Genomic DNA, 23874 nt, shown 5'->3' with positions numbered 1-23874 from the left:
AAGCTGCTTTTATTACTTGCTATGCAGATAAAAAGAGATCTGTGTTACATTGTCACACCTATGAACTGTATACAAACTACTGATTGCTTCTGTGAAAGCTACATGGTTTCTTCCTTTTTTTCTTTTTTCACGCACCCACCTGGAATGTCAAATAATTCTAAAATAAAATAAAAGACTATAAAAAAAAAGCTGAGATGAAAAAGACTGCAGACACGGATGGCAGGAGAAGCAAGTAGGTTTAACAGGGCAGCATGAGAGAGGGGTTGGAGTTACTCTGGCCTGAATTGCTCTACAATTTCTACATTATTTGAAGTCAATGTAAATGTAATATAATTCTTAGCCTGCAAATATAATTAGTTGGCCATCCCTACCCTCACCACAGGTTTGCTTTAAAGCTCGATGGAGGACAAACTATCATATCAATTTTTCCCTGACAGTTAAACGGTAGGCCTTTTCCTTTAACTATAATATTACAATTATTTTCCTGGGGTTTCCATTGCCGTGTTTTTAAAGCATGCAATGAGACATGGGAGGTTCCCAGCATACACAATGAACATTTATATTTCTGATTAAAAGGTATTGTTCCCTGTTCTTTCAGATTTCAAATACCTTTTTATCCTACTTTTAACAGCAAGCAAGCATTTGGTTTGAGACTTTTTAATGTCCCTTACAGAGAATTGTACTGATACCCTGGTGGTCTATAGTTTATTCTGGCTTTATGGAATGTTACATTTAGTCAACAACTTTGTCTTTGCCTTGTTCAGTAAAAATAAACAAGTACATAAAAGTCTGTCTTAGTAGTTCCATACTTTGCCTGACATTTCTTGTTAATATATATATATATATATATATATATATATTATCCTTAGGTCATACATTTATTAACACGTATGTGCATATAGACACTTCCAGGAAATTTAATAGCCTCTAGTAAAATAAAGAGACACATACATACTGTAAAAAAGAGATAGACATAGAGATAAAGGGATTGAAAGTTTGGAGCATGTGCCAAAAGTGTTGCCTAAATAAGATTATGAAAAAATCCTTTTGTAGTCCAACTGCTTTCTAATACCTAACCTCACAGTAATATCTACAAGTGACTGACCAGGATTCTACAATAACCCTACAACTAGATGCACAGCTGGAACTCAAGCCTAATAATTGGATCTTTGCTTGCAGCCTGTTAACACTTTAATATGTCCTTGGGGACCAAGAACATTTACATTTCTGTGGCTACTGAGGGATTAAACCCAAGAATAACTGAATGATCTGTGTGACATTGGAAAAGAGTATGTAATTAAATTGATTTTTTTCTATTTTACAAGTCAGGTATTAGTCTTTTATGATAGGTGAAAATTAAAATTAGAACAATTTATTAGAAAGTATGATGTACACTTAAAGCTTCCCTTCATTTAATGTGAAATGTAGCTCTAAATGGTTCCAATAAGGCAGGATGAAGGACATCAAGAATAAGACCTTTGTTTTATTTTAAACTACCGTAGTTGTAAATATATTTGATCAGATTAGATGGTTGGGGTACAAAACAAAGAGGTTGAAAGTGGTTAAAGGAGACAACACATAGTATAGGCCTCGCCAAGATATGAATGTAGTGTATGTAGAGAAAAAGGACCTATGAAGCTATGGGTGTAAGTTGATAAATATAAATAACTTTACAAACAGTTATCTACATGTATACGTTTAGCTGCATCGTTTTCATTAAACCCACCTGAACATTTAGCTTTAACATCATGCATTAGTCTCGTCCCTTGATCTGAACCAAATGTATAATTGTGGAAGTAATAATAGCAGTGGGCCATCACAGCTGTCTACAATATTATGCTGCATGCACAATTTGTAATGGAATAGAATGCACACCTTTTAACTAGGGGACTGGGAAAGAAGGATGCTTTCTAGCTATTAAGGCTCCATGCACACTAGCCTTTTTTTTTAAAGTTCAAAAAATGCTGGAAAAAATGCTAGATAAAAAACAATGGTACTTGCATTTTTAGTAACGTTTTAGTAGCGTTTAGAAGTGTTTAGTAGCGCCATCATTTTAGTAGTGTACTTTTATAGTACAAGTAGAAAAAAAAAGCTAGCAAAAAGCTGTTACAAGCATTTTAGCAGTGTTCAGGAGTGTTCTGTGTTTTTTACTGCCAGAAAAACGTTCCCAAAAATGCTACAAAAACAATTTTTTCTGCTCCTAAATTCTGAAGCTTGCAAAATCCTACTAGCATAAAACAGAGTGCATGGGCACATAGGATAACACTATTTAGCTTCCAAGAGCAGAAAAGAAATGCTAATAACAGCTTCTAGGAGCTTAAAAATGCTAGTGTATATGGAGCCTAAGGGCCTATTGACACTAATGCACTAAGGTGTCCGTTTATGAACCAGCAGTAATAGATCACTGCTCAGTTCCCCAGCATTCTCGGAGAACACAGTTTTCCTGTGAATGCCGTTTATGAAGCATATGTAGATCAGTTCTCCAAACGAAGGGAGAACGGTCTACAAACGCTGGAAAACGGCTGATTTTACTATAATCTCGCAAGATTACAGTAAAAGATCAGTTTACTAAGCAGAGGTAAATTATCGCTGCTTAGTTTGCGGTTCCTCCGATTCTCCAGCTCTGGGCTGGAGAATCTGGAGGGAGAACACAGATCTCCAGTGAAGGGCTGAACATGTTCACCGCTGATCTCCTGAGTGTTATAAACTGTGAATGACCAGAGAATAGCTGTGATCCTCTGAATCGCAGCTATTCTCTGTGTCATAAAAGGACACCTATGTTAGCTCATGTGCATTAACATGCATTGCATTAGGGTATTCTATTCATTTAATGTGAATGAGCCTTAAAATGCATGCTCTTGCCATACATCAGGTCACACAGATCATGAGCAACTCTGGCACATAATATGTTCATCCCCACCATTATGTTTTTCACTTCTATTTTATATTATAATAGCATCTGATTGCAATTAAATAACATAGAGGTTGGATAAAAAATGTTGTGCAAAATAACATAGTACATGTATTAATTCTCTGCACGTGGGAATTAGAAGTGGGACAACTGAGGGTGAAAAGAAAATAGGGGAGTTTAGTTCAAAAAGAGAAAAAATTCTTCCAGTAGAGGGTCAGAGCTACCGAAACATCTTCTATTATTGTCCTGATGAAGAGGATGTAGCAAATAAATTACATAGATCCAACCTAGTGATGATCATAAAAGGGCCCCTGTGCAATAAACACATCTTTTATCTCCCTCGCTTCAACTACTGGCCAGGATAGATAGGCACATAAATGAATAGATAGATAGAGAAGACCAATTCCTTGCAGAATCTACAGGACAAAATGGTATAAAAAAGAAGTCCAGGTACATAGTGAGAGAGGGAAGAGGTCATGACAAGCACATAGGGATCCCAAAGTCCATCTCCTCCCCAAACTGTGCTTATTTAACTAAATATTATTAATATAGTGTTGATGAAAACATATAGTTACAACAACTGTGCAGAAAATTAGTTTTTTGTTCTGAAAGCAGCAGATTGTAAATTAGATCTTTGATTTTATAAACCACAGGGCCATGGCTTTGAAATTTAAATTGTACTTCAAAAAGGAATTTTTTCCCAAAATCCCCCAAAAGATTAAATTCCAAGCAGAAAAATTACAAAATGCCCTATTTTAACTATGGTTCCTCAAAAATGAACTGTGGGACCCAATCTGGAGTGTTTATTCACATGCTTCACACTTGTGTTCTACATTCACATTAGAAAACTGTTTTGACCAACTGCTAGGACATCCTAAATGAGAAGGCATAAATGTGTTTTTTTATATTCTGTATCTTAGAGATAAATCATATTTAAAAAAATTGTTTCAAGCAGAATACTGAAAGGCTTTAAAATGACAGCAATATCACCTATGGGTACTGCAATGCCATGGAGAGATATGTGAGCTTGATATTTGAGATGAGGCAAGGAGTATTTATTGAGAAGAGCACTGTGTACAAAGGCTAGCAGAACCACATTCACTAGGGATATACAAACACTGCTAATTACACATGCATCAGCATGCTCAATGTCATGAATTAATGAGTCATGAATTGGAGCCCAGGGAGTCACTAAGCTTTCTAATTTGGAGCATTCATCTCTACTAGCTTCATTGTCAATAATGAAAGAAATGAGACAACTCAAACAACACTTCTATAGAAAAAATAGCACAACAGAAATAAAACTTAAAAGGCCACTTTAAAATTACACTAATTAAAAAAAGCAGTTTCGTATTAATTTGAAACAGGAGCTACAGACAAACGGTCATCTAATGAGACCACTTCTCTCAGAATTGAACATAGAAATTATTCACAGCAGGCTCACTCATCAACAGCATGATGTTATTCTGTATGCTGAAATTTACCATGGCATGAATTTTGCATGAATTTATTTTGGAGCAACAGGCTCATACATATTTTCACTTGGAAACTACCTGTATTGCGCTGCATTCTGGCTGCCTGATATACAATATTTAGAAACGCTTTAGAAGGGGGATTACACACTATGTTCAAAGTATTGTGGTCAGTATTTCATGTGACCTTCTTTGTACTTTTGTGTATGTATCTATACTTACACTACATACAGGCAATAATATGTTTGCTTTCCCCAAACCTAATAACTAAATAAATAAATGCAGTGCTAAAGTAAATAAGTAAGTAAATACACAGCTTTGTAAGTAAAACTATCTTTGTTTCTGAAAGCAGCCAATCCATTTCTACATCTAAATCTGTGTGGAGCAAACTAGAGAACAAAAGGAGAAAAGCTGGCTAAATGCTATGCTTAAAACTGATGTTCTTTCTGTATACTCTTTCAGACATGGAATGCAGAATCATTCCAGGCAGAAATATACCCTTTCTCCAATGGATTCCTGCATGTGTAAGGTTAATTTACTAAAGGCAAATAGGCTGTTAATTTTGCAAGGAAATTTTGCCTTAGCTTAAAGTGTTACTAAACCCACAACAGTAAAATCAATCTGTATATGCAGTAAAGCTTTCATTTTATACTCTCTGTAGAATCTAAGGGGTTAATCCTCCACATTGTGGAAAAAGGCTGTTTGATCCTGTCTTCTCTGATCCTCACCTTCTTCTACTGTCCCCATTCCATCTGCTGATAGTACAGAGCCCTAGGAGGCACTCTACACATGCTCAGTTTGGTGTGTATTGCTGGAGAGGTCTTTTTAGGAGGGTGCATGTGATCAGCACAGTGCCAGTCAGCACTGTCCAGACAGAGGGTCAGGGGTTATGCAGCCTCATCTGACAGTCAGAATGAAAACTCCTTCTACAAGCTTTTACCAGTGCTTGGCTGGACACTGATAGAAGTCACAAGACTGCTATGTACTGCTGATGAGAAAAGGTATTTTGCTGTTTAGATTTACTAAAGTAATTGCATTTCCATCTTCTGTGTACTGTGGGAGACCAGACATAGTAAATGCAGGGTCCTGGGTTTAGTAACACTTAAAGGGATGTGGTGAAAATTTACTACAAAGAATACTAAATTACATACAAATTAAATAAAAAAGTATTTTTGCTTGCCCATGATTAGATGAAGGAAGTCAGTATAGATTCACCTCATCCACTAAGCTATATGGAAATTCCCTTGCAAAATGAACAATCTTGGGTGTACGTTTATTAAGCAGAGATAATTTATCTCATTTCTGTTCTCTGCAGTTCTCTGCAGTTCTCAGGGAAAAATCTTCTCTGTCCTCCTGTTTATGAAGCGGAGAACATTTGTTCTCAGAAGAAGAAGAGAGGAGAAGTTTTTCCTCTGAGAACAGCTGAGATCTGCGTAGAAGGGGGAGGGCTGCATGTGATCTCCTGAGATAATTGTGTGATTACAGATCACCTGAGATTAAACAGTGAAACCAAAGTTAAAAAGACCAATACATGAAAATAATAAGCACTGACCCCTGGTATTTTTTAACACACATTTTGGCAGATTCTTTAAATTTGGGTACTTGTCTGTTAATTCACCGGATTTATATATATATATATATATATATATATATATATATATATAATATATATGTATGTATATTTTTTTTATATATATTTAAATAAAACATATACTAAATATATATATATATATATATATATATATATATAAATAAATCCAGTGAATTAACAGACAAGTACCTAAATTTGTATTTTGGCTCCTTTTTATTGCACATTTTAGCATTATTTACATTCAGTTTGACGCTTTTTAACATGCTGTATATTTTTAACATGCATTTTGATGTGGGTTTTTTTAATGTGCATTTGGGCGCTTTTCTAAACACACATTTACCCTAGGTTCACACCTAAGAGTTTTGCAGAAATGCAGTACAGTCCATTTAACATGATTTCCTATGGGACATATTCACACCTGTGCATTTTCACCTGGTGCTGTTTTTGGAAAGGGTCAGGGACTTTTTTGAACACAATAAGTTGCATTTTTGTTTCAATAAAGTTCAATGGAAATGCTGCAGAAAAGCATGTATTGCAATTTTGCTGTGTTTTGCTGCATTTTTGATGTTTTTTTGTGCTTTAAGTCTGCCTAGCAACAAGAACAATAAAAAAATAAAAAACCGCAAAACGCATCAAAAACACATAAAAATGCAAGTGCAAAAATGCAACGCAAAACACAATTCAGAAACAGCTCAAATGCAACCTGCATAGGTATGAACCTAGCCCTAGGCACTTTAACGCACATTTTGGTACAGGTTATTTTACCATGCATTTTGGTGTGGTTTGTAATGCACATTTTGGTACTTTTCTTAGCACGTGTTTTGGCACGTCTTTAAAGTGTATTTTGATTTGGTTTGTATGCATATTTTGGCAAACTGCATATCTGCTAGCCACTTTCGGGTGCCATTAACAAATAATGGCACCGCAAACATGACATGCATTTTGCATGCGTTTCCAGAAAACACACAAAAATGGAGGTAAAAAATTAGCCAAAACACGTTAAAAAGCACCAAAATTCACATAAAAATTTCAACTCACATTTTTTTAAAAATGTGTGTTGAAAAAAGCAGCCAAATGTTTGTTAAAAACTTCACCAAAATATGCATTAAAAAGGCTCCAAAAAGCCAAACTGAACCTTTTTTGGATATGGAGTGTTGTGTGTGTTTTTAACTATGCATTTTGGTGCGTTGATAGCGTATTTGTCAAATGACAAAATGTGTGGCAATATGCATGTCTGCTAACAAAGTTTAACAATGAATGGCACCCAAAAGCACACTGCGTATTTTAATACAATTTTAGCACAGTTTGGAATTGCAGCAAGAATTGTTCAATTCTGCCAACAATTCTGCATTGCTCAGGTGATAATGCATTCTAAACGACAATACATAATAATTATACTGTATGTATGTGTATATAGTTAGCATTTATATCAGTGTATAACCCCGCTGGTGCTGATATTAAGAAGAAATAAGCCTTCTTCCTCACATCGCAGCTGCTTCTTACATAGGTGTCCGTTTATGACACAGAGAATAGCTGTGATTCAGAGGATCACAGCTATTCTCTGGTCATTCACAGTTTATGACACTCAGGAGATCAGCAGAGAACATGTTCAGCCCTTCACTGGAGATCTGTGTTCTCCCTCCAGATTCTCTAGCCCAGAGCTGGAGAATCAGAGTGACCGCAAACTAAGTAGCAATAATTTACCTCTGATTAGTAAACTGATCTTTTACTGTAATCTTGCGAGATTATAGTAAAAGCAGCTGTTTTCCAGCTTTGTAGACCGTTTTCCAACGTTTGTAGACCGTTCTCCCTTCGTTCGGAGAACTGATTTACACTGCTTCATAAAAGGCATTCAGAGGAGAACTGTGTTCTCCGAGAATGCCGGAGAACTGAGCAGCGATCATTTACCACTGGTTCATAAATGGACACCTAAGATTCTCCAGCTCTGGGCTGTAGAATCTGGGACGGAGATATTTTAAAGAGATGGCCAGTGAGATTTTCAGATCTCACCTTCATAAACTGGCCATCTCTGTTCAAGTGAATGATAGAAGGGTGTGTCCTGTGATGAGAAGTGAAGAAAATGTTCTCCGCTCCTCACCTCAGCTTCATAAACTGGCACACCTGAGAGATCAGCTGTGATCCTCAGGATCTCAGCTTTTCTATCTTTCTTAAATGGACACCTTGATGCCTTTGGTAAATCAACCCAGATGTGTGAATTACAAGCCGCCCATAGCTTAGGTTACTGAATGTCATTTAAAGCACAGCAGCATCTGTGAAGATACTCAAAACGTTGGAGGACTTCAGTGACTGAGCTGAACTTATGGTTGGCCAAGGATGATCCTAAGCACAAGGACACCACCAAGAAGTGTGCCATAAATTCTCTAGTTCAAGTCAGTAGGACAATCCTATGAACTAACTCTGTCCAGATGCATTTTGCATTCAGAACATTTCTAGATTGTAAGCTCGAAAGAGCAGGGCCCTTGATCCCCTCATGTTTTGCATTGTATTGGTATTGTTCTGTCACATGTTCTGTCCCCCTTTGTAATGTACAGCGCTGAGTGAACTATTGGCGCTTTATAAATACTGTATAATAATAATAATAATAATTGCTCCACAGCCATATTAGTAACTAGACTGGCAATGGACCAGTCACTAATCACCAGTCACTCTGACAGCAGACTTAACAGGAATATTAACAAAAAAAGTGATTAAAAAAACTTACACGTTCTCCTTTTGGACCTCTGTCACCTGGTCGTCCTGGGGCTCCCTGAAAAGTAGAAAGAATAATTTATTGAAAGGATTTTGGAAAAATATAAAAATCGAAGATTGCAACAGAAATGTTATTGTTTGTTCACTGAAGTTATTACAAGCAATGAAATTAAACATGACTCACCGGTGAACCTGGTAATCCATCATTTCCGTTTCTTCCCTAGAAATGATATATGGAATTTTAGTCACTGAATTGCATTGCATAGCCGCACATGAGTTTTAGATCATCAGTTCTCCTTCCTCATCAAGCTTTGAAAAAGCACACACTGTGTACCCAGGAAGGGTGATTATAGCAGCTATTCATCAAAGTCTTGAAGTTACAAAACTGATAGAAAACATGCTCAGCAAACAAGAATTCATCTTTATTTTTTGCTAGGTAATAATTCAATTAGTGTTACTTTATTTAGCCAAAAGGAAAAGAAAACAGGTAGGGGAAATAAATGCATCTACTTGCTGCAATATCTATCATTGATCTATAAATGTGTAGGTTACAAAATATCAGAAACCCCTTAACTGATACATTTCTGTAATTTTCACTGTAATGCAAAAACGCATCTTTTAATCTAATTCCTTATTTTGGAAAAAAGTCACAATATTGAGAAGCACTACTAGTAGCAGTCATAACAATGTTAGTAGGAGCATGTAGGCAGGTTCGGTTTACCATCTGCTCTGTAGGTGGCGCTGTAATGCTAGCTGTTGTACAGAGGGAATGGAAGATTAGAGGGACTTTGTCTGAAGCCTCCATGGATGTCATCAGGAGAGCAGTGGCCTGATTAGATGCTGCAACACTGGATGACCTCAGAGGCCATCTTTAGTGAGGGCAATGCCCACTGCAGCTGGCGTGCATTTGCAAAGTGAGTAGGCAAGGGATAGGATCCACACTGGTTATGGGCCGAGCATCTAGTCCTAAGGAAAGGTTCCAGAAAAAGAGGGACAGAATAGGGACAGCTTTACTGGCTCTGCTATCTATGGACTTTATCTGGGATATGGGATCGTTCATCAATCTGCTTAGTGCAACCAATCCATATTCTGAGTCTATAAATCCTGGGCAACCAAAAGCCAATACTAATAGACATTTAGGAGGTAAAAAATGGAGGTATTTTAGTGCACCATTGATATATCTACACATTTCCTCAAAATTACAATTTCTGACTAAAATTTTACACATTTTGCTAAATCTTGCTGCTGTTGGAATCTGACATTCAGAACCATGCTGAATGAACTAGAAACAATTAGCATGTAGGCCATAGCAATGCAAATTTTTTTTGTTCACAAATTAATAAAGAAAGCTTAGTAGTATAACAATTTGGCTAAAAGGGATGAAAAAACAGACTAAAGATAAAAAAAGATATACAGTTTGCACTATCAATCATAGTTAAATTACACAAGGTGTGACAATTTAATTCCCAGAATGTCTGTGGCATAGCACTAAGGTGGTGAGTCACACATATAAAGAATGTAAGAATACACTCAAAGATTCCCGGAATTCATTTTATAGAATACTAAGCAGTATCTTTGTTGTGGTACGTTAGATGTACGAAATGTCATCAAATCTTTGTCCTTTTAAGGCAGTTTTAAAAATTTCAAAAAAGTTAAAATCTTCAGGGTGCTAAGTCAGGAAAAAAAGGTGGCTGGCCAAGTTTCGGAAAGTATTTCTGGGCCAGGAGCTCGCAAACTCTTAAGGCATCATGTGCAGGTGCATTTGCATGATGGAGAATTCACTTGTCAGGCCAGAGTGCAGTTTTTTTTTCATTTAAACAGATTTCCATAACCTTTGTTCACATTTGCATCTGTACTTTGTGTTTTTGGCTGCCCACTGCATCAGCATGGACCTATTCCCACCCCTCTTTAAACCGCCTGTTCCATTCAAAAGCACTTGATTTCTTTATGGAATGTTCACCATGAGCCTGTTGTAATAGACCTAAAGTTTCACATGCACTTTTGCCAATTGTAATGCAAAATTTGACATTAATGTACTGTTCCAGATTGCTGTCACTCATTTTTCACCAACTTGCATGCATTGTTTCTTTTACTACTCTAGCTTGATAAAGCTTAGCATTGTAAAAAATAATATATTTTAAGTACAAAAAGGTATACAAAAAGTTGTAAAAACAAAATGGCAGTTGACTAGTGCAAAACCTGCCTGAAAGATGGTTTGTATTAAATCCTATGCGGAGTAATATATCACTACATTGGTGAATGCAATATTGTATTTATTTGATCTCATGGACCGTAGAAAAGGTAGACATAGACATGGTGAACATGGTATTGCGTTCTCCGGGACATTTCATATTGCAAAAAATTTGTAAACCGAAATGTAGTTTCGCATAGGAATGCATTGAAAACCAATTAATCCATTCCGGAGGTCAGAAAAAAATTAAAAGAAAGTCTTTTATCTGTTCAAAACGCTTTATAAAGTGTACTTTAAAGGCATAAATACTGTACAAGGACATGATTAAAAAAATGTATAAATGCATTGAAAACCAATTAATCCGTTTCGGAGGTCAGCAAAAAGTAAAAAAAAGTCTTATCTGTTCAAAACTCTTTATAAAGTGCACTTTAAAGGCACGGGGCCGTCGCTATAAACCTCCCAGGCCAATGCATCCTGGGGAAACTTGCTTCATATTGCAAAAGAAATTCATAAACTGAGGCATTATTTTCAATGGATTTTCATTGGTAAGCCAAAAATTATGTTAACCGAGGCGTTCGTAAACCTAGGTACTCCTGTATGTGTATCACCTCCAGCTGCATCATCGCTGATCCAACAAGCTCAGATCAATCATGTGATCCATGAAGCTATCAGTGATTGGGGGAACCCCCATGAAAATCACCAACACATATGTTGACAAAAAGAAGGCTAGCAGGTACTTTTCCATGAGGGCTAGATGGAACCACATAAAACTTAAGCATGAAGAAGACCCTAAGAGTGGTTCGCCTTATATTCCTCTGGGTGCCCACTTGGCTACGATAATCAAAAAGGGGCCTTTGATGATAAAGAGCTAATCACCTGGAATAAGGTACCTCTAACTCTTGGTTAAGTGCTTTAATCCTGGTTTGGATAACTAATTACTGCAATGAGACTACCATTTAGTCCAGCAATGGGCAAACTACGGCCCGCGGGCCGTATACGGCCCGGCGGACCTTTTAATCCGGCCCGCGGAGCTAGGCTCCCGCTAGGCTCCTCTCACAGTCCGCCCTGAAGACCGGTGTAGCATGAAAATCTGTCTCCTATGAGGATCTGTCCCCCTCGACGTATCTGCGCATGTGCCGGAGATCGCCGATCGGCTGCTAATGCCTGAAACTGGCACATGCGCAGATACGTCGAGGGGGACAGATCCTCATAGGAGACAGATTTTTATGCTACACCGGAACAGCGCGGGAACACGGCGAGAGGAACGCGCGGAGCAAAGGTAAGTGAATTGACACAGGGGGGACTTGGGGACTTAATATGGGGGATGAATTACTATGGGGGATGAATTACTATAGGGGGGATGAATTACTATATGGGGGATGAATTACTATGGTGGATGAATTACTATATGGGGGATGAATTACTATGGGGGATGAATTACTATGGGGGATGAATTACTATATGGGGGATGAATTACTATGGGGGATGAATTATTATGGGGGATGAATTACTATATGGGGGATGAATTACTATGGGGGATGAATTACTATATGGGGGATGAATTACTATGGGGGATGAATTACTATGGGGGATGAATTACTATGGGGGATGAATTACTATATGGGGGATGAATTACTATGGGGAATGAATTACTATATGGGGGATGAATTACTATGGGGGATGAATTACTATGGGGGATGAATTACTATATGGGAGATGAATTACTATGGGGGATGAATTACTATGGGGGATGAATTACTATATGGGGGATGAATTACTATGGGGGATGAATTACTATGGGGGATGAATTACTATGGGGGATGAATTACTATATGGGGGATTAATTACTATGGGGGATTAATTACTATGGGGGATGAATTACTATATGGGGGATTAATTACTATGCTTACTATGGGGGAATATTACTATACTTACTATGGATGACACATACACATCATTCATCTACTCTTGGTCCGGCCCCCGGGTCCAATATATGAACCCATTGCGGCCCTCAAGTCAAAAAGTTTGCCCACCCCTGATTTAGTCTGTCAGTCTCACCCTCCAAAAGTGCCTGTATAACCTCCCCACTTGGCTGTGTGCATGGGTAGGACTATAATTGTGCCAATTAAGCATGACAATATAAACCACATATAATTCACCCTTTTGGAGCTCTGCTGTTGAATATTCAGCTTGAGGGTATGAGCCTCCATCATGAGAGTGCATAATAGCTCTGTTGAATGGGTTATGCTATCAATAGTTACATCCAGGTATGGTACCCCTAAAGGCTCAATTGCTGTAGTCCTCATTGTACATCACAGTGGGTATATACTTGCATATATGAGCTTACATCACGGGGGTGTACATAGCATAACCTGATGGTAAATACTTAACCATGTGTCAAGGATATGCCAGCAACTGATATATTTGTACTGGGAATCCATGATCAAATCTCACCCAACAGTGAGTAACAACATATAAAGGACTATGACAGATATAGTCTTTGTTGTAAACACTTGTATCATATACTAGCACACTTTACGGATTGTAACTATGCTGAATGAGGAGTTATTATGGAGATAGAAAGCTGCTGATCATAATAGAATATAGCATGTAGGTAATAGTTCCACAGGTGTACAGGAGTTATCTCTATATAATACATGCATCTGAGCAGTGGACTGTGTCCCTCACTAGGGCAGCATGCACGCTTGTACACTTTCCCACAATAGTTGCTAATCAGGGAACACTTATATGGCTCTTAGCTCTGTGAGAGATCTGCGTTGTGTATGGCCAGAGATGATGACTTCCACAGGCTGTCAGTTGTTGGACTTTGAAGATCGTGGTTGTTTGGCATGTGTGGTGACAGATACCTGTCTGTGGGAGAGCATGTGGCGGTTTGCCAATGCTGGTTGCCGTGCTCACTATGCATGCAGCCCCAAAAACATGATCACCTGTCAAATGACTTTCTGAAGAACGATCTGAATGAAGATCACTCTTTAGAGACCAAAGCTAATATAATTGGGCCATAAGCTCTGGTTCACACTGGACCCAGGTTTGAAATTGTGCAACTTCACTTGAAGTCGCACAATTTCAAAATCGCATGTCAGTGTAACTTCAGGTGTGACTTGGCAGACATCTGTATGACTTCATGCACAGATGTCTATAAAGGTCACACCTGAAATTGCAAAAAATAGTGCAGGAACCTTCTTTCCAAATCTGTGAAGGGTCGCACTGATTTGAACAGTTCTATCGCTGACAATACGGTGCAATCTGTCATGCAATTTGAAACTGTGAGTTTAAGTGAACCAGTACTTCAAAACTGAAGATTTTCTGTCTCATAAGAAATGTTTAGAAATGCTAAATGAGCATGACCAGCACCCTGAAAATTCAGTTTTTGCGAGAATTCCTTCTGAAAAATCACAGTGCACTTCAGCATATATGACTTTACCTAGAAAAACATGTCCTGCTTGTCTCATGAAATTGGAAATATCACCACTGTGTTGGTCACTGTTCTCCTAAGCACTTTTTGGAGAGCATTTAAAGTGAAAGTAAAGGTTTTATTAAAATTAAAAGAACGATATTGGACAGAGTGGTCTCTCTCTTACCTCATTCTTTTCCTGTCCTCTCCTCCTTCCTCTGGGTGCCCCTCAACTAGCTGGATGCTAAGGGGGAACCCAGGTGGACATGCTCCCCAGCCAGGCTGTGTATATCTATAGACACATACAGTGCTGGTAAGCCTCACCCAGCATTCGTCTTTACAGATGTTTGACTATGGCTTCCGCTGCTCTCAGTGCCTCCCCTGGGACCAGGAAGTGAGAGGAGTTATGATGCAGGGGGAACAGTGGTGGATTGGTGACTTAATCAGGTAAGTGTTTAGGGATGGGGTGGGTAGATTAGGTAGTGAGGAGGTTTTTTACCTTATAGCAGATTATACATTAAGGTACAAAAAAAAAGAGTTTAGAATCACTTGAAGACCCACTAGTTCTTGAATAACACCCGGCCAGTCATCACATCACAAGGCAACAGGGGGCAACTCTGACATGAGACAAAAAACCCCAATCCATACATAGGCACAACATCACCTACACACATAGACACAACACAGACCATGGCATGGTAAATCACTTACTGGAAAAAAAGAGTAGCTACAGGGAGCTCATGGGCAATACTGATGACTAATCCTTTGTCTCCTGATTGCCTTCATGGGCATGGCTTCCACAATACAGGCCCTCCTTAAGTACTCTGTTGACTATGCAGCTAATATTTTTGCTTACATGCAGTCTATGTATACATGAATATAACAGTAGAGCAGTATGAAATACAAGTGCAGAATTTCAAAAATACATTTTAAAAATATAGCTTTTATAATGACATATTATTTGAAAAAGTATCCTATTGAAAACCTATATGCCTCTGCCCTGTGGTGTACTCTGCCAATAGTGAGCTATAGCAGCTGCTCACTTTGCCGCTACGAGGTTCTTGGCAAAAGGGAACAGTGCAGAATTCTCCTACATGTAGCCCCACTGTGAGTCTGAGCAGGCTGCTGATGCCACTGGGTGCACTGACAACATTGTCTACTGTAGGCATCTTTAATTCTTGAAGAACATGAACTCTGTATGTGCGGAAAGGAAAAAATCTGTAATCCTCTGAAATTGTTTAGCTAAATCAGTCAGTAGTTCTATCCCTAGTGGTGTATTATAGTACAGTATATGCACAGAAAAAAACAGAAGTAAATAAATAACTTAAATAAAATATTATTTAACCACTTGCCCTCCAGAGGATTTACCCCCCTTCCTGACTAAGCCATTTTTTGCGATACGGAGCTGCATTACTTTAACTAACAATTGTGTGGCCATGCAACACTGTAAATAAATGAAACATATGTTCTTTTCCCCCCACAAATAGAGCTTTCTTTCAGTGGTATTTGATCACCTCTGTGTTTTTATTTTTTTTCGCTATAAATAAAAAAAGGCCAACAATTTTGAAAAAAAAACAATATTTGACTTTTTGCTATTAAACATATCCAGTAAAAAAAAATAAAAAAAATTTAATTTCTTCATAAATTTAGGCCAAAATGTATTCTGCTACATGTGTTTGCTAAACAAAATCCCAATAAGTTTATATTACTCGGTTTATGTGAAAGTTAATGATTACAAATGGCGGTATACAGTTGTGACCAAAATTATTCAACCCCCACTGAAATTGAGTGTTTTGGCCAGTTTGACATTGCTTTTGATCATTCAGTCATCTTGCTTACATTTACATTAAAGAGGCACTTGTAGGTCAGACAAATATAACATAACAGTTATAATGAAATAACCACAAATGTCTTTTCTGTGCTCACAGCATTATCAGTTTTATTCAACCCCCAAGTGACATTCAATCTTAGTACTTAGTACAGCATCCTTTTACAGTTATAACAGCTTTTAAACGTGAAGCATAGCTTGACACAAGTGTCTTGCAGCGATCTACGGGTATCTTCGCCCATTCTTCATGGGCAAAGGCCTCCAGTTCAGTCACATTCTTAGGCTTGCGCACTGCAACTGCTTTCTTTAAGTCCCACCAGAGGTTCTCAATCGGATTTAAGTCTGGTGACTGCGATGGCCACTCCAAAATGTTCCAGCCTTTCCTCTGCAACCATGCTCTAGTGGACTTGGAGGTATGCTTGGGATCATTGTCCTGTTGAAAGGTCCAACGTCTCCCAAGCCTCAGGTGTGTGACGGACTGCATCACGTTTCCATCCAATATCTCCTGGTACTGAAGAGAATTCATGGTACCTTGCACACGCTGAAGCTTCCCTGTACCTGCAGAAGCAAAACAGCCCCAAAGCATGATTGACCCTCCACCATGCTTCACAGTAGGCAAGGTGTTCTTTTCATCATAGGCCTTGTTCTTCCTCCTCCAAACATAGCGTTGATCCATGGGCCCAAACAGTTCTAATTTTGTTTCATCAGTCCACAGAACACTATCCCACAACTTTTGTGGTTTGTCCACATGGCTTTTGGCATACTGCAGTCGACTCTTCTTATTCTTTGGAGACAGCAAGGGGGTACGCCTGGGAGTTCTGGCACGGAGGCCTTCATTACGCAGTGTGCGTCTTATTGTCTGGGCTGAAACTTCTGTACCCACATCTGACAAATCTTTTCTCAGTTCCTCAGCAGTCACACGGGGACTTCTCTCCACTCTACGCTTCAGGTAGCGCACAGCAGTCGAAGTCAGCATCTTCTTTCTGCCACGACCAGGTAGCGTTTCAACAGTGCCCTTTGCCTTGAATTTGCGAATGATGCTTCCTAAGGTGTCTCTTGGTATGTTTAACATCTTTGCAATCTTCTTATAGCCATTGCCCTTCCTGTGAAGAGAAATCACCTCTTCTCTTGTCTTCCTGGACCATTCTCTTGCCTTCACCATGTTTGTAACCACACCAGTAAATGTCTAGAAGGAGCTGAGTATCACAGTCATTTTAAAGCTGCCTAATTGGTGCTTATTATGCTTGATTGCTGCTCGGTGACATCCACAGGTGTTTTCAATACCTGATGGAAAGCACCTGTATGAACCTCTGTTCTTCAGAGTGGTAGTCTTTAAGGGGTTGAATAATTGTGGCAATGAAGAAACCACATAAGAACCATTTACTACTGTATTACATAAACAATTGATGTCATTTTAGTTGCATTTGGGTAGTTACAACGTCCTTGTAGGATTTGATTCTGAATACAATTCCAAATGTACACTATAGTCCCTAAACCCCTTTACAGCATTGGGGGTTGAATAATTTTGGTCACAACTGTATATTCTGGAATTTTATTTTTTTTTATACTAGTAATGGCGGTGATCAGCAACTTGTAGCGGGACTGGGAAACTGTGGAGGGCACTGACTAACTGCCACTGACATCCCCAGTGACACTAATACAGTAATCAGTGCTTATAAAAAGCACTGACACTGTAAAAAAGACACTGGGCAGGAAGGGATTAACTTTTGGGCAATCAAAGGGTTAACTGTGTGCTGTGTGTGTGTTTTACTATGTGTGCTGATTTACTAGGGAGACATGCTGCTTTGTATTTCTCTGATGTGCACGTCCTTGCTGGTAGGAGAAAGTCCTGTGTTGTTTACACACAGTTCTCTCCCCTGTCAGCTTTACACAGCGATTGCCGAGTGCTGGTGGGGGATGTCTGGAAGGGACTCGGTGATTGACATCCCTAGCCACCAATGGCGGTGTGGGTAGGGCGGCCCACGCAGACATGCAAATCACGTATAACTACATGATTTTGCGCAGCTCTGCTGGCCAAAACCCGGTGATTGACATCCCTAGCCGCCAATGGCGGTGCGGGTAGGGTGGCCCACGTGGACATGCAAATCACGTATAAATACGTGATTTTGTGCAGCCCTGCCACCCTGTAGCAGTACTTCTACTATAGAGAAGTGAGCAAGAGGTTAACTTCCTAAAAGACAAGTATGGCCAAAGCTTTTTTGGTCATACTTATCTTCTTGGACACAGGGATGCTCCAGGATCAGCTGAAATGGGCTAAAGCCCAGTTGGTTGACATCACAGAGCCACTCCAGGCTCTGAAAGAATTCAGATCATATTGTCAGGATCCACCTAGTTGCTTGGTCATCAACTGACTCAGCCTCTCAGTATGCATCTAAAAACCAGAGCCAGAGCTAGCTGCACCTGCCCCCTCAACAGCCCAGTGCTCCAGTGAGCGCTGGAAGGGCATAGCAGAGAGCAGACCAAAAGCTAAGATCCAAGTGGACTGCGAACTGAGAGTCGTCAGCAGGGGCGGACTGACAACTCATGGGGCCCCCGGGCAATAGGGGATCATGGGGCCCCTGTGTCCTTGCCCAAACTCAAAAAAGCCTATGAAAAAGGTACCAGGGGCATCTCATGGTGCCCCCTACTGACCCCGGGCCCTCGGGCAGTGCCCGAGTTTCCAAATGGTCAGTCCGCCCCTGGTCGTCAGTAGCCATATGATCGCTTAGGTCTTGGGGGACAGCTACAGTGTAGTGGTATGTATGTTTTTTTTTCTATTCCCATATTTCTTTTTTAAATAACACGTAATAGATTGTAGAATGGAAACATTTATTGACACACCTATAAAATATTTTTTAGAGACATCAAAAATCATTTAAATCAACAACACATTTCTGCATTAAACAAGTCTGAAAATGCTAGGTATTGTATAGCATTTTATATGAACAGTACACATCAAAGCCAACAATTCTCATACAACTTAAAAGAAAACTTAGTGATTAAATACCACTGATATCTAAGTTATCAGTTTTTTATTGAGCAGAGTCGATGACTGTCAGTCACCAGCTCTCTGATATGCCCCTCCAGCACTCACTGGAACACCAGGCTGTGGGGGGGCTTGCTCGGGCTCTCAGTGGTGCACTGAAAGGTTGAGCCAGCTGCCAGTCAGGCATCTGGGTGGATCCCGACAGTAAGTTTGGATCTCTCCAGAGTCTGAGTTTGAGCAGACTTCAGCCCTCTGTCAGCTGTATATGAGTCACAGGAGTACAGAATGAAGTGCACTCCTGTGACCTACAGGAGAAGTAGAGTTAAAAAAGGCCCTACTTCTTTAAAGTAATGCACTAAAGCCTGTTGCACGGGCATGAGCAAACTAGATGTGTTTTCTCTTATTCTGATCCCTAGTAGTAATATTTTTACAATTTCATTCTTTTTTTCAGTATCACGCCACCTCAAGAATATATCAAATATCTGCAACTTCAGCAACACTTCTACAAAAGTAATATTTTAACACACGATTTTGTCTTGGTAAATCAAGCCTATAAAATGATATACTTCAAATATAAAGATGTACACATGATTTTAACTTTGTACAGTAAGTATACCAGTATTGCAGATGTCAGTTAGAATGACCATGCATTTAATAACAAAAACCTAATTTTATATAAACAGATACCAGAGGGTGCCTGTTTACTGCCATATATAAAAGCACTATGTGAACTATAATCTGTAGGTAATATAAAAAAACTACATACAGTCAGTGCTGACTAACCCATCAGATAGAGAAATATGATTACTAACTGGTTGCTCTAAGTTACTTCACACTGTGCACTGGCCTTTATTATATAAAAAAACACCTTCATTCAAGTACTTAATTGTTAATAGAGATGGACTTTTGATTGGGGCATCATTTACTCAAAAACCAAAAGAGATTAATTAATTCACACTGCCTCAGCTAGCACATACCTTTGCACTCCTTTCCCATTTCTATGGAAATCAACACAGCTGATCCAGAAACATTTTCAACTTAGTTTTTTCTCTTTTTAAATTTCAAAATATTCAAACATGCGCCTCTTGCTTTAAAAGGCCTGCTTGAAATGTCAAGCACAGAGCCTAGTATTTCCATAGTAACATGAATGTAAGTGTGCCAGCTCCCTACTACACTCATCAGTGTACAATATCTACCCACACAAGAATTACAAACAAAGGTCCTGAAGTCAATTGGTCAATGTGTAAAGTATATTGTTAAAGCAGTCTTAGGCTGGCCATACACTATACAATTTTCTGTCCGATTTCTGTCCAATTTCCTTTAGATTTACCTTCAACTATGTAGTGCAAGAGCCTGCCTAATTGGATACAATTGAAAGTGTTGTTAGGTTTGACCTCCTATTATATGGTTTTTGGTAAATCTAAACCAAACATCTCAAGAAAATTGTATAATGTATGGCCAGCCTTAGTCTATTTTTTTCAATGGAAAAAGCTGCCCTGCAGACATAGCAGTTAGAGTGCTGAGACAAATCATTTACCACCGACAGGAGTGCTTGCAATGGTCTTTTTTTTTAATTTGTATAAAAAATTAATATCAAAAAGGAAAATACTGCTACTATAACTGCTTAAAAATGTGTTATCTGGAGTTTGGCTTCAATTTGTAAGTGCATCAAAATCTGCTAGTACATCTAACACTTCACTCCCCCCAGACTGAAAATGCTGCTATCCAGTGGTGTCTCTGTTGCTCCTTCATCCAGAATGGAGGGACTCTAATACAGGAGTTGTGTTATTAGCCAGATCATCAGGTGAAAACAGGGAGAAAACACCTAAACAAGAAAACGATTGCAGTCACCACATCTAATGATTGGGGTAAGCTGCAATATATTAAATTTTTTATTTAGGGTTTGACACTGTGTTAATATCTGTGGCATAAATGGCAGGGAATCCTACTTGTGCTAAGATGACTGCTTGTTCCATAACCTAAACACTGGCTGTACTAAATTTTGTACATATTTATGAGATCCCCATACTTATAATAGTCAGCCAGAATTTATGGGGAAGAGGAACTTATTTGAAGAGCAAATGGCCATTGGCCAGGTTAGCTGTAAACTCCCTCGCTATTTTAATAGCTTCTCCCCTCCTTTCCATTGAACTGAAGTTGGAGGCAGCTCCAGGAACTAAGAATTTTAACATGGGCCCTTCATATTTCACGCATATTTTTATTTGACGAGATACTCATTTTTACTAGGTTTCACCTTTCCGCTCCTTCACAAGTCTACAGAATTACTTTGCAGAAAAGAAAATGGAAAAATATACGAGGACCAAGCAACAATACATTTTGCTTTATAATGCAGCAATGTAATAGAAGCATATGGACTTTTAAACCCAGAAGAAGAAGCAACCATAAAGTATATGGGACCTTTGAAATCATGGCTTTGAGAGCAGGTGTACCGCTTACTTACTACATATATAGTTACATCTGTGATTTGGACTCTTGTGAAGATGCAATACTAAACACAATACTGTGCATACTGCTTTTCTTGCAACACCGCTTTTATATTTAACCCCTTAAGAACTGTAGCAGATATACTGCTACAGGGCGGCACCTGTGAGCAAAATCACGTATATATACGTGATTTTGCATTTCCAGGTAGGGGGCGCATGCGCGCCCTACCCGCGCTGCCATTTGCAGCCGCGGATGTCAATCACTGGGTCCCAGCTGGTAATTACCCGCCGGTGCCCGGTGATTACTGAGCATCTCCGCTGGGGAGGAAGATTGTTTTGTTTACAAACAATCTTCTTCCCTATCAGCTCGAGCACACTGCTTGGAGGGATGGCTGTGCACAGTTCAGCCACCCCGACCAGTGTGCTTACAGTGAAGAACACCCCCCCACCCCCTAGTAAAACACTCCAAGCACATAGTTAACCCTTAATGCCCCTCACATTAACCCCTTCCTGCCCAGTGCCATTAGTACAGTGAAAGTGCTTTTTTTAGCATTGCTCACTGTATTGGTGTTACTGGAGTTGTCAATGACACCAAGTTAGTTCCCCCCCAATGTCAAAATGTCTCTTTTAGTCCCGCTAAAAGTAGCTGATCCCCGCCATAACTAGTAGAAAAAAAAATCCCATTATCTATACCGCCATTTGAAATTGCTATACGTAAACCAATTAATTTACATATATTGGGATTTTGTTAGCAAAGACATGTAGCAGAATACATTTTGGCCTAAATTTAAGACAAAATTTGATTTTTTAAATTGTTTTACTGGACATGTTTAATAGCAATAAAATATTGTTTTTTCCTCAAAATTGTCGGTCTTTTTTTGCTTATAGAGCAAAAAATAACAAACACAGGTGATCAAATAGCACCGAAAGAAATCTCTATATGTGGGGAAAAAATTACATAAATTTTATTTGGGTGTATCCTCTGGAGGGCAAGTGGTAAAAGGCTATTTCCAGTCACACAGCTTAATGCATAGTTAAAAAACACATACAGTATGGGATCCTACCAAGATATTTACTATTGCACACACCTTTTCCTGCTATGTGGCTTCATAGCACATGGTAGGCATACAAACAACACTTTTCAATGTCTGTTGTCCTGCAGACTTGCTGTCACATCTCACGCCAGCTCCCTGGGCTGCTGATGAGCACATGGGTGATGTCTACTTGGACCTATTTTCATCCTTAATAGCAAAAAGTCCAAAATATTGTTTTTTTCTCAAAATTGTAGGTCTTGTTTTGCTTATAGCGCAAAAAATAAAAACCGCACAGGTGATCAAATACCACCAAAAGAAAGGTCAATTCGTGTGAAAAAAAGGACGTACATTTAATTTGGGTGTAGCATTGCATGACCGCGCAATTGTCAGTTAAAATAGTGCAGCGTGTACCACAAAAATGGCCTGGTCATGAAGGGGGGTAAATCCTCAGGAGGGCAAGTGGTTAAGGAAAACATGCTGCTGGAGAATAATACAGTATCATCAATAAGGTCTACATTATTTTCTCATGTAAACAACTCTTGTCCTTTAAACATAGGTCCATTCTCTTTTCAAAAATAATTACTGTGGAACAAGGGCGAACTGACCATTTGGAAACTCGGGGCACTGCTCAAGGGCCCAGGATCAGTAGGGGGCCCCATGAGATGCCCTTGGTACCTTTTTCATAGGCTTTTTTGAGTTTGGGCAAGGACACAGGGGCCCCATGATCCCCAATTGCCCGGGGGCCCAATGAGCTGTCAGTCCACCCCTGCTGTGGAAACAACTGCACTTACCTGCAATAAATATAAAAGGGTATACGAGTGCTAGGTAGTGAAAGTTATAAGTAGCTGGCATAAAGTTGAAACCTCTGAACCTTCTGTACAAAACTTAACAATAAATGTGCTCCATGCTTACTATTGGGAGTGGTCCCCCTGGATGGATGTGTATCGCTGTTACCTGGAGTGTGATCCCCCTGCTGGATAGATGAGTATTCCTGATACCTGGAGAGTGATGACATGCTGATTACCTGTCTTGCGGTGGTTTGCCAGATGATCCCCTGATCCTCACCTTTCCAGATCCAGATGACCAGGAGTGGTCTGATTACTCAAATGTGCATTATTTTGTGCTATCTGGTTAGTGCAATATATACTCATTCATAATCACTGGAGTCACGGAATTCACTTGATTTTTCATTTCTGGACTTTTATAGATTGTTTATCGGTGTTTTATTTTGTATGTCACTTTTGCACTTTAAACGTCATTTCACAAGACGTTTTACGCACCTTTATATATCTG

At 39.1% G+C, this 23874-nt stretch overlaps 1 protein-coding gene across 1 annotated transcript in view; it reads right to left on the bottom strand.

Moving 5' to 3' along the window:
• LOC149457567 (uncharacterized) overlaps positions 1-23874 on the bottom strand; it is a gene marked incomplete at its 5' end in the record, with an annotated part of 278900 nt that overhangs the window by 87635 nt on the left and 167391 nt on the right. Inside the window, 2 exons of the mRNA XM_089683530.1 lie at positions 8697-8741; positions 8868-8903. Of these exons, the coding sequence (XP_089539656.1) occupies positions 8697-8741; positions 8868-8903 (81 nt within the window). The remainder of the gene's footprint in view (positions 1-8696; positions 8742-8867; positions 8904-23874) is intronic.

The sequence above is a fragment of the Staurois parvus genome, unplaced genomic scaffold (assembly GCF_062004578.1).
Source record: "Staurois parvus isolate SC_StPar_1 unplaced genomic scaffold, SC_StPar_1.0 ptg000313l, whole genome shotgun sequence".
Lineage (NCBI taxonomy): Eukaryota > Metazoa > Chordata > Amphibia > Anura > Ranidae > Staurois > Staurois parvus.
This window is presented reverse-complemented; position numbering and strand designations above follow the sequence as displayed.